This window comes from Pipistrellus hanaki (genome assembly GCF_964339955.1).
Source record: "Pipistrellus hanaki genome assembly, chromosome: 17".
NCBI lineage: Eukaryota > Metazoa > Chordata > Mammalia > Chiroptera > Vespertilionidae > Pipistrellus > Pipistrellus hanaki.
Window position 1 is genome coordinate 40510309 of NC_140519.1, and position 13555 is coordinate 40523863.

Genomic DNA, 13555 nt, shown 5'->3' on the forward strand with positions numbered 1-13555 from the left:
TGCCGACTGAAGGTCCTGGGTTCGATTCTGGTCAAGGGCATGTACCTTGGTTGTGGGCACATCCCCAGTAGGGAGTGTGCAAGAGGCAGCTGATCGATGATTCTCTCTCATTGATGTTTCTAACTCTCTATCCCTCTCCCTTCCTCTCTGTAAAAAAAATCAATAAAATATATTTAAAAAAAAATAAAAGAAACAGGTTACTCAGAGGAGAAATAGAGGCAGGGCAGCCAACAATAGGTGCTCACTCCCTACTTCCTCATTTAGAAAGAAGCCTAGGGCTTTAACCCCAAACTTACCTCACATATGTTATCCCTGTCACCTAACACGTTTTTACAAAACAGACATAAAAGTTAAATTGTGTCCCAGTGTTTTATTTCTATAAGATAGTAATTCTATAATCACTAAAAGACTTTGCTATGTCTGTGGTAGTGCATACTTGATCTGGATGATTTTATATCCAGTTAAGTGTCCACATTCAAAAGAAAATTCTCTCTGATGCCCTGTGAACTCAAAAATACCTTTTAGTTGATATGCCTTTTTAGTGTGGTGTTTAAAAACCAATATGAAGAGGAACAGAGGATATGGGGGAATGTAGAAGAAAGTAAAGGGGGAACAAATAGTCATGGAAGGAGACTTGACTTAGGATGGTAAATACACAATACAATATATAGATGATGTAGTATAAAATTGTACACCTGAAACCTGTATAATTTTATTAACCAATGTCACCCCAATAAATTCAGTTTAAAAAAAGAAAACTCTTGCCCTAACCGATTTGGCTCAGTGGGTAGAGCGTCAGCCTGCGGACTGAAATGTCCCAGGTTCAATTCGAGAGCTGCGGTTTGCCGACCCCTGCCCTAGGAGATGTATTGGTAAACATTGCTACGAAGAGATGTCTCAGATTTTGGTGCCTATGATTTCTCTAAGATTCTTATGATTTCACGACTTCCATCGAAGTCATTTACCCATGTTGAGTTTATTCCTGTGTGTGGTGTAAGTTGGTGGTCTAGTTTCATTTTTTTTTACATGTATCTGTCCAATTTTCCCAGCACCATTTATTGAAGAGACTGTCTTTATGCCATTGTATGCTCTTGCCTCCTTTGTCAAGTATTAATTGAGCATAATTATGCCTTTGTATTTTTAATATCCACATTGGTGTAGATTCTGTTGACGGCTCACCCAGACCCTTCTTACAGGCTGGTGCACCTACAGCCCAGTGGCAGCGGGTGTTGGCTGCTAACAGCTCCTGCCTCCACCTTATCTGGAGGATCGCCCTTAGCCGAGCGGAGGCACCTAGCTCCCTTCCCGCTCTTCCTCCCCCACTGCAGGGAGTGATGATTGCCTCATGTGGAAACCTAGTAGCTCAGCCTCTCAACTCTGGGCAGGATAATGTATGGGATCCAGTCCATACTGCAGAATACACTGTAGGGTCAGGCTGTGGCTGGAATTCAGAAACCTCTTCTTCCCCTACCTGATCCTGAATCCGGATCCAGATCCCACTACACATTTCCCCTAAGAGCACTCCCTCAATAAGTCAGTCACCTGCCCAGGAATCCCTAGCTAGGTGTGACTATGAAGGAACTGATCTGGGATGCATTTTACAGATGAGAAAACTTGAGACGAAGAGAAGTAAAATCATTTGCCTAATGCAGTGTGGTCGGCAAACTGTTGAAGAGTATGCTGACTGCTGCGATAGGGGCTAAATCACAAGGAACAACAGCCTGTAATTATTGGAATTGAGAGTCTAGGTCAGTGGTCGGCAAACTAATGAGTCAACAGAGCCGCAGTTTGCTGACCACTGACCTAAGGGAAAGCTGAAATTTGAAGCCAACCTGGCTCCTGAACCTGCTTTTTCACCATACTGTAATGGCCACCTGCCCAACATCTTCTGGCCACTCATTCCCTCTGCCCTAGTTAATTCCTGCCCCAGAGCCTCTGAACTTCCTATTTTCTATTACTGTGTTTCCTCTCATTGTGGCTCACTTCCTCGCTGATGTAAAACTTGAGGCCAGTGCGTGAAGTTCATCCTCGGGTGTGGTCTCTAGGCCTGGACAGTGATGGGGCCAATGGGGGTCCCTAAGCCTGGACAGTGATCGGGGCCCATCAGGATCAGGGCCCATCAGGGCCCTCTCTCTCTCTCTCTCTCTCTCTCTCTCTCTCTCTCTTATATATATATATAATTGAGAGAGAGAGACACCCAGTGCATGAAAATTTGTTAACTCTGGGGGGAGGGGAGGTCCCTCAGCCGGATCCGCGCTTTCTCACAGTCCCAGGGGATGTCCTACTGATGGCTTAGGTCCACTTCCCATACTGCAGTCTGGCCTCCCTCTGCTGGAGGTGACTGGGCAGCTGATCAGGGGATGGCGCCAGCCAGCATGGCCCTGCCCCCTCTCCCCCTCTCCTATTGCCATCCCCGCCCTCTGCCTGCTGGCATGCACCTAAGCTGGCCTGGCACTGCCTGCTCACTGGCTCCACTGACTGGTTGTTCTGCTGTTTGGTCGATTTGCATATTATGCTTTTATTATATAGAATGTTTCAATTATATCCTCGAAGAGAATTTTCCTGGCCTCAACCATCTTACCTAACAAAGCAACACTATTTATAACCCTGCTTTAGTTTTCTTTTTTTAAAAATATATTTTATTGATTTTTTACAGAGGAGAGAGGGATAGAAAGTTAGAAACATCTATGAGAATCACCGATTAGCTGCCTCTTGCACACCCCCTACTGGGGATGTGCCCGCAACCAAGGTACATGCCCTTGACCGGAATCAAACCTGGGACCTTTCAGTACACAGGCCGACGCTCTATCCATTGAGCCAAAAACGGTTTTGGCCCCTGCTTTAGTTTTATTATAGCATTTAATACCTGATATTTTATTATGCTTGTATTTGTATGTTTTCAGCACTCACAATAAAATGCAAGTTCCCTAAGGGCAGGAAAGTTGGCTTATTTATTGCTATATCCTCAATGCGTGGTAACATACCTGGTACAGAACAGGAGCACAATAACTATTTGTTGAAGGGAAATGAATTATTATTATTATTTTTTTAATATACTTTATTGATTTTTCACAGAGAGGAAGGGAGAGGGATAGAGAGCTAGAAACATCGATGAGAGAGAAATATCGATCAGCTGCCTCCTGCACACCCCCTACTGGGGATGTGCCCGCAACCAATGTACATGGCCTTGACCGGAATCGAACCTGGGACCTTTCAGTCCACAGGCCGATGCTCTATCCACTGAACCAAACCGGTTTCGGCAGGAAATGAATTCTTGTCTCAGAACTCTTATAGAACTTTGTAAAAATCTTGCATGTTCTTAACTAAGAACATAGTTATTTTCTGTTTATTTATTCTGCAAGCATATATGATCTTAAAGGACAGAAACTATGTTTTATTAATTTGGGGTACATAGGAGGTTTTCAAATAATGACACTACCTCTAAAACTCCAAATACCAAGTGCAGCTTATCTTTCCATAGTGACTAATGTCAGGATTTTATATTATAGTATAATCATAGTATGAAAAAATACATCACATTTAATTTATAAAGTATATCTGGGCATGTTACAAGAAATTATAGTAAATATAACTAGGTACTTATCATTTTACCTTTATTTTTAAAACAATGCCATTTTCAAAATATAAAAAATAGACTTATTTTCAAAGAACTATTAAATATAGATTTCAAAACCACAATATTTTATTTACAACAAATAGATGGTAGTGCAAAAGCCGTCATGGGTGTTTATGATAAATAAAAATATTAGCATTATTCTGGCATCATTTTGGGGGCAGAACTTTATATTTATAGATATTTACAATGACTCATAAAGTAAAACCAATAATGACCATTAATGTAATTTGTACTTGAACCTGAATTTAAATAACCAATGTAGATTAGTCATTTATTTGGGATCTGGACCCATTTATACAAAAACTGAAGTAGGAAATTAAAGTTTCTCAGCTATATGCAGTGTGTCAACAAACACATCCCAGTGATTCCAGTATCTGTATAAATTGATCTATTTGCAACTCCAGTAAGTGATTTATATGCTAAATCAGGGCTGACACATCTGGATTCCAGTTGATTTATAAAATTTAAAATACAGTAGGTACCCATGCCGAAAAATAGTGGGACCCAAGATTCCATTTTAATTTATAGAAGAACCTCTGGAAATAAAATCAATGGTGGAATGACAGCAGATGTCAGATATTTGTCAAATTGGGAGAAGCACAGAACTTCTCAAATTTCTCTAGTTCACATATTCCAACGGAATTAAAACTAATACACGTGTACAGCAATTTTGTTTTTCTCAGCAAAATCCTTCAATTCTGAAATGGTCTGGATTTGGGCACTATCTTTCCCATCCAATCCTCCAAGTGTAATCTACCCATGGGACAGAGAGGACATCCTTACAAGAAGCCATCTTCTTGCTGTCACAGAGGTCAATCCTAAAGCTAACCCAGGCCAATGAGTTCAGAGAAAGGACATTCATCTAATCCATTTAGCGAATGCTGCAAAAACAGCTCCTCCTTGAACAGTGGAGAAATCCGTGAACCCTCCACTCGATGTCAGCTTCCCTGCTGTGATCATGGCAGACAGTTCAGGCAGAGGCAACCAAGTCCCACATACACGGGGAAGGCGAAAGCAGAAAACATTGTGATTTTTTGGCTTCTGATGATTACAGACCCATTTTGTTTATGAGCTTTACGTTTCAAACACCAAGGAGCGTGTTGCTGCCCTGGGCAGATGTCTTGGACTTATCTTCTTTTTGCTCAATTCTTCCCTTCTCTAAGGTCAAATAAGAAATGTGACACGTTTTCATACACCACAAAGGTAATACAGCAGGCTGGAGTCACTCGAATCAAATTGGGGGCAATTCCTTTGTAAAATCCACCGATGCCTTCTTTCCTTTAGAGGAAAAATAGATACATGCTTAGTTTCTAAAGCAGCCAGGCTGCAGATACAAAAGTTTACTGACATGGGGCATGGAGCCAGCAAGCAAACATCACTGCGATACAAATCCATGTTTTCAACACCCTGAAGTAATGTGGTTTATGAGCCATTTGAAGAGAGGACAGGGACACCTCAAAACTTAACTGAAAAGTGCGTTAACGATAACCATCTCTCAAATGCCTTTAAGGGTGTAACATGCAGGAGTATTAACTGATCTGTCGTAGGCATTAAAAACCTCATATATTACATATAAACGCAAGACAACAGTAAAGATAGCATATACCAGAATAAAACTTTATATCCTTTCTGCCTAAAATAGGAATATGGCCTTGGATCTTGTCACTGAGGTTCTTGATAAATGTTTACCAAACTGAACTTAATTGAAACATGTTAAATACTCTGTGCTGGCCTTTTAGAAGTAAAGATGAATATGAGGATGAATAGCTATAACAGTCCAACTATTCGCATGCCGAAGAACAAGCATTTCTTCCAGACACGGAGACTGGTGCAATAAGCCCTCATTTAATGCAGTCAATAGGTTCTGCAACTTTAAGTGAAATGACTTGTCACAGAACCAATTTTACCATAGGCTAATGGATACAAACAAGAACTAAGATCCTATGGCATCTCATCGACATTATAATGAAACAAGGTTATTCGAGGACCTGTTATATTTGCAAAAGTTATGGTGCCTATAGCAGGTGTGGGGCCTTCTTAATTGTACTAAACCAAGTTTTTTAAGACTTCCTTGAATAGAGGCCATTCAAATATTTTATAACATCTAAATTTTGTTTTATTTGTCAAAGCACTTTCACAGATCTCATCTGACTTTTAGAATCACCTTGTCAGTCCAGATGTTCTAATTTTACAAATCAGGCCTTCGAGAGAGTAAATCCATGCTTCCTATATGCGGTAAATGGGAGGCACGCTGGCTTTTGCTGTAAAACTAATGTCAGCTGGACAGCCTGATTTGCAAGGCACCCCCTAAGAGCCATTTTGATACACCACATGCTCTCACCTCCACGTCTTTGCGATAACATCCAACACACCCTTGTAAGACATGTGCTGATCCTGAAGACGCGCTCTCACAACTTGATATGGGTACGTTGCTGCTACAGCGAATATTTTGGATAGTGCGGCCACAGATATATATTCTACTGTGCTCTAAAGTGACAACACAAAAAACATGTCTATCTTTAGACAGGATTTCTTTAAAAATATAAACACACAAATTATATAGGAAAACAAACATTTAAATAGATCTGAAGTGAAAAATACTATTTCCCCTCTTAACAGGTTTTGAGCAATTAAGGGGTTCTATTTTTCTTTAAAATATTGTTTTTATTACTTTCAGAGAGGAAGAGAGAGGGAGAGAGAGATAGAAACATCAATGACGAGAGAATCATTAATCAACTGCATCCTGCATGTCCCCTACTAGGAATCGAGCCTGCAACTGGGCATGTGCCTTTGACCTGAATCAAACCTGGGACCCTTCAGTCCTCGGTTAACACTCTATCCACTGAGCCAAACCGGTTAGGGCTAAGGGTTTCTATATTTAACATTTGTGTGTCATTAGCCTATAAAATATTTAACTAGAAGTTAAATTAGTGACAGAGTCAGTACTCATCATCACAACAATACTTCCAAAGTAAACATGACAACATTTCCATATGCCCATAAAAGTAAATAATACATTTTTCCAGGAATCATCTTACCAACTGGGCTTCTGGTAATCTATTGATATGCTGATTATATTTCAACTTCAACAATTCATATGTCATAAACTGAAGGGCACCATGTGATGTTCCAAACAGCCCAGGAACGAACCCCTAAAATGAAAAGCACACACCACAACACAATAAAAAAAAAAAAAAAGAGCTAAACTAAGCAAATTCCCATAATAACACCACAGCTTCCGGGGAGGGCAGTAAGGAATGGTGACCTCCATGTGTGACTTATGTGAAATGGTTCCGCGACAAAGTTTTAGGCAATTCTCATTCTCACACCCACCCATGTTATGATCATACATCTTATGGGGACACACAGCTTACAGTACAATTCCAATACTGTAAACTATATTTCACTTCCCATTAAACTGTTTAGTGCCTAAGTTTGGCTTCTTTATAGAACTGACTACAGCTCATTCAGATCGGGGACAACAGAGGCAAAGGGAAATTGCAATGGTCAATCATTACAAATGTACTGATAATAATAGCTCGTTACCTTATACAAGCCACGCACACCTTCGTACTTATATATTTTCAGTAGTGTATCAAACATTCCTTGGTACTGTCGCTGTTGGGCGTTAACACTCTCGTACTGTAACATAAGGCGAGTTTTTGCTACCCATAATGGGTTTGTAATGCAGAGAGTCATGGCTCCTAAAAGCAAATTAGAATATGATTATTCAGCAAACAGGTATTTTACACAGTGAGGCAATTACAAAGGCAACTAAATTATATAATCTGAAAACTGAAATTATACTTTCATTAAAGGAACACTATACCGCATCATTTTAAACTATTAGAGACGTATACTTTTTCTAACTTTTACTACCCGGTGACAAGGTAAACCTTTGAAATCTATCCAGAGTAATCAATAAGAATACCTGCTTTTTAAGAAATTTCATGCGATCACTGATTAGTATCATTAGATAAGCACATTTAGCCTCTGGTATTCAAAGGTAAAAAGGCAAATAAAACAATGGTGAAAATATGACATTTTAAACTTCACACTGTCTTACCAGCTTGGGCAGCTGAGACAAGGTATTCTGTTGCCTCTAACCTTTCAGCTCTTCCTTCTGTCTTGTATGATTTGATGGCATTGTAACTAAAAGAAAAAAAACATAAAACATCAATATTTCAGTAGGTGTTATAAAGCAGTCGAGTCTGTTTTATAATAAATCGGTGTGGCCCTAGTCAGTTTGCTCAGTGGTTGGAGCACTGGCCCATGAACTGAAGGGTCCTGGGTTCAATTCCAGTCAAAAGTATGTACTTCAGTTGCAAGCTCCATCCTGGGGTCTGGTAAGAGGCAACCAATTGATGTGTCTCTCTCATATTGATGTTTCTCTCTTTCTGTCTCTCCCCCTCCCTTCGACTCTGCTAGAAATCACTGGAAAAAATATCCTCGGGTGAGGATAAACAACAAAATCATAATAGTAAATAATAAAATAAAATGGCATATAACTTAACTAAGCCAATGCATAATGCAGCCACAAATTGAGACCTTTTTTCAAGAATGAATTAACTGGCATGGTTTACTGTTAAGATTATGCCTCTCCTTTCCCCAAATATAAATGAGTAGCAATATAAAATATTATATATATATAATATTTTAATGATACACTTTTCAATTAATAAAAATGACAGGGAAAACTATGAGGGGGTGGGGGAATGTGCAGAGGTGGTCCAGTGATTGGGTAGAGAAGGCAAAAGAGACCAAGAAAGGTACCTAACAAATATGTGCTAAGCATCTATGTTCAGGCACTATGGTTGTCAAGTCTAGTAGATACGTGTTCCTATTTTCTCTAACTCCGATTTCCACTTTCTCTTGAGAAAAGATTTCAGTGAAATAAATCTCTCCAAGGGGTAACAATACCATTCTAACATGAAACAAGTATACTGTCTCAACAGATAAACCTTATACGGCTTGTTCTTGGACACACTCTTTGGAGGACCTATACAACTCCGAAATTCCCAATAGCATGAATTTTAGGCATGTAGTTTCTCTCTTTGAAGTATGTCTTAGAAATGAAAAAAAAAAAAAAAGTAAACAATACAAACGCTGAATTTTATTTGCTTTCACTAAAGCAGCACGTGCTCCCCCACTGCAGGGAGATGACGCTCTGTGCCCAGGCTTTCGCACACTCAGCAGGCTGGCTGTGCCTGCCATAGGTGCTTCCTGTGGCTTCCTCGGTAAGCATGCAATAGCAGTTCCTTCAAATGTGACGCTATCTTACAGGTTAGGGAGAAAGGAAATGAATGAGCTGGGAAGATGATGAAGTAGGTCAAATAAGAGGTAAGAAGGAACATGCCTCAAACTCTTTCAGCTAAGCACTGGCTTTTGCTTTCTGTTCTCAGCAGGGGTTTTCCTGTGGTACATGTTCTTACAGGAGTCCCATGATCTGTTCTCGTCTGCTCTTCCAACTTCATTAGGAACCATAATGTATTTTGGTAAGCCATTTTCCTGAATTCTTTTCACAGAAATGGCTTCTCTAAGGGTGATTCTCCATTTTATCTCTTTGCCTTCTTCCTTCCTAGTAAGAACTTTCTTCCAGACCAAATCCCTCCGTTAGCTAGAGCAAACAGAGAATCAAACAAGCCATTCTGTTCTTTCTGACCTTTCTAATTCAGACAAACTGATTAAATGACTCCTCTTGTTTTATTAACTGATACAGATCTACTCACAAGAAAAAGTAGAGTCCCCAGGATAAACCTGCACCCCACACATTTGGGGTGACTCCTTGGTAAAGTCCCCGTAATCCATCAATTTTCCAAATGGTAGTCAAGCAATGCACAATTCCTTTATATTTCGGTCTCAGCTCCAGTCCATCACTCACTGCAGTAAAAGAGGCACAAAGTCAGGTGAGAGCAGAGTTCAAGTTCTCAATCACATATGAACATAGATGTCACACATTCATATAAAGGAGATAAATTCAGAAGAAAAACGTATTCAGGTAGAGGAAATTATTTTCCAGGATTACTTAATATTTTTAAAAACACATTTATGAATTTATTCATGTTTTTATTGAGGGTATATTGAGCATTCAAATAAAACTCCCACATGAGTTTTCTAAATACATCAGGCTCTCCCCCACTCCTCCATCCTCCCACCAAGCTAAACTACTTCTTAGGTGAAATAATTTCTAATTTTTCTACTACTCTGGCCATCTTTGAGTTTTAACTCGCACTTATGGAAATAGTCCAGATTTGACATAATGGTACATCCAAGACTGACACACCCTGTCACTAGATACTATAATTTTATTATAAGGGGTTAATTCTACAAAAGCATAAAAACTACAGTATTAATGTTGACGGCCAACCAACTGTTTTGATTTCACTTATCCATTTTGCCAAAATTTCCTCTTTTTCTATCACCATTTCACATGCTGTGGGCTTTGTTATTACAAAGCGCTGCTGTATCTCCCAGATCTTTAATTTTGTCCTTCCTCCCAACTTCAAAGGCCTTATCTGTCACCTAGCCCTACGGGTCTCCTATTACTCTCCCCATTTCATCAAGATTACCAATCTTCTCAGGCACCAAGAATTCCCTTTCCTCAGGCACGGAACTGAACGCTTATCACACACTCTTAAACTCACTAGGCAAACCACACAGTTCCTCAATCATTATCTCCACTGACATCTCTTCGGTTCCCACACAAAAAATTGCAGTAGACACCAAATCAGATAGGCCAGCACCCTTAGCCGAATCCAAATTTCTTCATGTACAAGCCACTGTCCACCAGGGATTCCTGGATGTAGTAGTATGGTGAGTGGTTAAGTGCCACAGGGTTTTAGATTACACTGCCTAGGTTCAAATCCCAGCTCCTTTACAAACGTGTGGCTTGGGCAAGTTGGTCTACTTCTATTATCCTTGTCTGTAGAATGTGGAAAATAAATTCACAGGGTTGTTCAGAGCCGTCAGTGAGATAATGCGCAGTTCACGGTCTTGCTCCTAGTAAACTGCTCAATGAATGTTGTCATAATTTATTTGTGCATGCCTCATACACTCCGTGGGAATTATATGCCTCTGTGGGTTTTCTCCAAAGGATAATACTTAATAATTTTCACTGTTTTTTTCCTTCATAGAATGGCTCCTTGCTTCCTGCCCAACTTTCAAAATATCAGTCCTTCTGGAGGAACCTTAAGATCTAATGGGACCTTTGCAGATATAGATACATATGGCTATCAGCAATCTCTGTATCTTTAAAAATATATTTTTAATAATTTCAGAGAGGAAGGGAAAAAAAACAATGATGAGAAAGAATCATTGATCAGCTGCCTCCTGCATGATCAAGCTTACAACCCAGGCATGTGCCCTTGACGGGGAATCAAACCAGGGACCCTTCAGTCCACAGGCCCACACTCTATCCACTGAGCCCCAGTGGCATCAAAAACCCCGAAAGAGCACACCCTCCAGAAGCAGAAAGCAGACCCCCAACAAAGAGTACTCCTGCACAAGAACAGGAGAGACAATGATCAAAATCTCTCGGATGAGACAAGGGCGGCCAACAAGACACATACAATTCACACTGTCGTTCTAAAGTGTTTCAGGGCTCTGAGGGTACTTAATACGTTCTGGTATCTCTGCTTAAGTCATTCGCTTCACTTTCCTAGTTCTTACTCTATCGTTCTCTGAGGGTCACTGTAATCTTCTTCTATAATAATAAAAGTGCAATATGCAAATCGACTGAACGGCCAAACAACAGAACGACCTACCGACCAGTCTACCACGCTATGGCACACACTGGGGCCAGGCCAGCCAAGGTGGGTGCGATGCAGTTGGTGAAGGGGCCCCGCCATCGCCCCTTGAGCACCCCACAGAGGAAGGCCCAGGCCACTGGCGGGCGGGTGATCAATGGAGGGGGGAAGGGAGGGTGGCTATGGGCTCGGGCAGCCCCAGGCCAAGGCAGGTGTGGGGTCTGCAGCCAAAGGGAAGCCTGGAGCCAGGTGCTGGGAAGAAAGGCCTACCCTTGCACCATTTTCGTGCATCAGGCCTCTAGTCCTACAACAGCTCCCAGGGATTCCTTTCCTGCCCCTGCTGGGACCCTGAACTACCTTCTAACTAATCTCGTGAAGCCTTACGAGATTACAAGGCCAGGAGAGTTTTACGACTCTTATGTTACAGGACCTTCAAAACTGCCCTCCGGAATCACTGGAAAACTTAACCACAGAACAAGCTCTCTCATCTGCACCGTAGATTCGGACAAATTCCTTCAAGGAGATTTCCAGGATCGCACATACCAGGAAATCCAGTTATCCCTGGAGACCTCCTCTTTTAGGATGAAAACCCGCAGCCTTGAACCCCTCCCCTTAGCATCTCCCCTCCTGCCAATTCCTTGCACGGCAGGAGAAGGGATGGTAATTCCCCAGCGGACACCTCCAGAACCACCGTGGCAGCGGGAAAGCCTGACTGGGTGCTGGGCGTGTCATCCTAACCAGAAACCCCCTCAACACACAACCCTCCTGGCTGTATCTAAGGACGCCTGGATTAAGGCTCTGACCTCTTCCCGTCCTCCCAGGAGGCCTCCCCTTTCCCTCCCTTAGGTGCCCTTAGGTGGGAGAAAATCCCTCAGATCCTCTCTGACATGATGTTTCCTTCCCTCCCTCTCTAAAATCAATAAACACACCCTCCCCCGAGGATTAGGAAAAAAGCCCGTGGCTTCTACCTACCTACCTGTTCCTCACCTATAACAGTGAGGACCTCGCACCATGCCTGCTGCAGGTTACCTTACACTAAGCGCTTGCATCTTCCTCCCCGCGGGGCCGCCCAACACGTGGCTACCCTGTGCTTCCAAAGTACCTTCCGCCGCGAATGCGGTGCCCGTGGTGAGGGCTAATGCCCATAATGGGCCAACCCCTGTACTGGCCATCGTCTCTCCTGTTCTTGTGCAGGAGTATCCTTCGGGGTGTGTGTGCGTGGGGAGGGACGGGGGTGGAGGGGTCTGCTGTCTGGTTCTGCTCTTTCAGGCTCAGTGGATAGAGTGTGGGCCTGTGGTCTGAAGGGTCCCTGGTTTGATTCCCGTCAAGGGCACATGCCTGGGTTCTAGGCTTGCTCCCCCGTAGGGGGCGTGCAGGAGGCGGCGGATCAATGATGCTTTCTCAAATCAGGCTTTGAGTCCCACGTGGTACATCCGTGGGGACTTCTCTCTGACTTTCCTACCTGTGCTCCCCATCCCTTCCTCATGGGGAACCCCGGCGACGGCGGCCAGATCCCTTGATCGGGCCCCTTCTTCTTCCCATCTAGTTCCCCGTTGAGCCCGGGCTGAGAGCAACTCCCACGCTCGCCTCTACTCTGGAAGGAGCAGGGGAGACCAAGGCCTCCTTCCTGCACCTTTATCACCCCGTTGGGGGGTAGGGGGGGAAGGTGACGACAAGGATTAGGAGCCCGGAGTGCGCGCGGGTTCTTACCGGCGAAGCGGATCTTCACCAGGTCCAGCGGGTGCAGCGCGAGGTTGGACAGGACGCCGCCGCTCACCCCCGCCACCAGGTTCTCGTACCGGACGTGGCGGAACACCGTGCTCCACACCGACGCCCCCGGCGCCGGCTGGTCCGGGCCCGGCGGCATCGGCTCGGGGCCTGCAGGGACCACGGCGCCGAGGGCCGCCGGGGTGGGACGAGATGCAGTGGCCGCCACCGTGACAGCGGGGTGCTAGCCCACTTCCGGGACCGGCGCGCGGACTCGGACGCACGGAGCCCGGGGACCTGGCACCCAAAGGGGCATGACAGGGGCGCAGCCGCGCGAGTCAGCGCCGCCGGGAGGGCGGAGCGCGCGGGAGGTGGGGCGTCGCCGCGGGCGAGTCCCCGCCCAGCCTCGCCCAAGGCGGCTGCCAGTCGGGGCTGAAGTGCCCGGAAACGCCCCTGCCCCGCCTTT

General features: G+C 43.6%; 1 protein-coding gene across 1 annotated transcript; it reads right to left on the reverse strand.

The window, feature by feature from the left end:
* Positions 1–3379: 3379 nt before the first annotated feature.
* On the reverse strand, positions 3380–13497 carry SLC25A32 (solute carrier family 25 member 32). Its single transcript, XM_084864433.1, has 7 exons — positions 13093–13497; positions 9367–9517; positions 7704–7789; positions 7184–7341; positions 6676–6789; positions 5979–6124; positions 3380–4915 (listed from the first exon to the last, which is right to left on the reverse strand). The coding sequence occupies exons 1-7, from the start codon at positions 13247–13249 to the stop codon at positions 4780–4782; spliced, it is 948 nt and encodes a 315-aa protein (XP_084720559.1). The 5' UTR covers positions 13250–13497; the 3' UTR covers positions 3380–4779.
* Between the last annotated feature and the right edge of the window lie 58 nt (positions 13498–13555).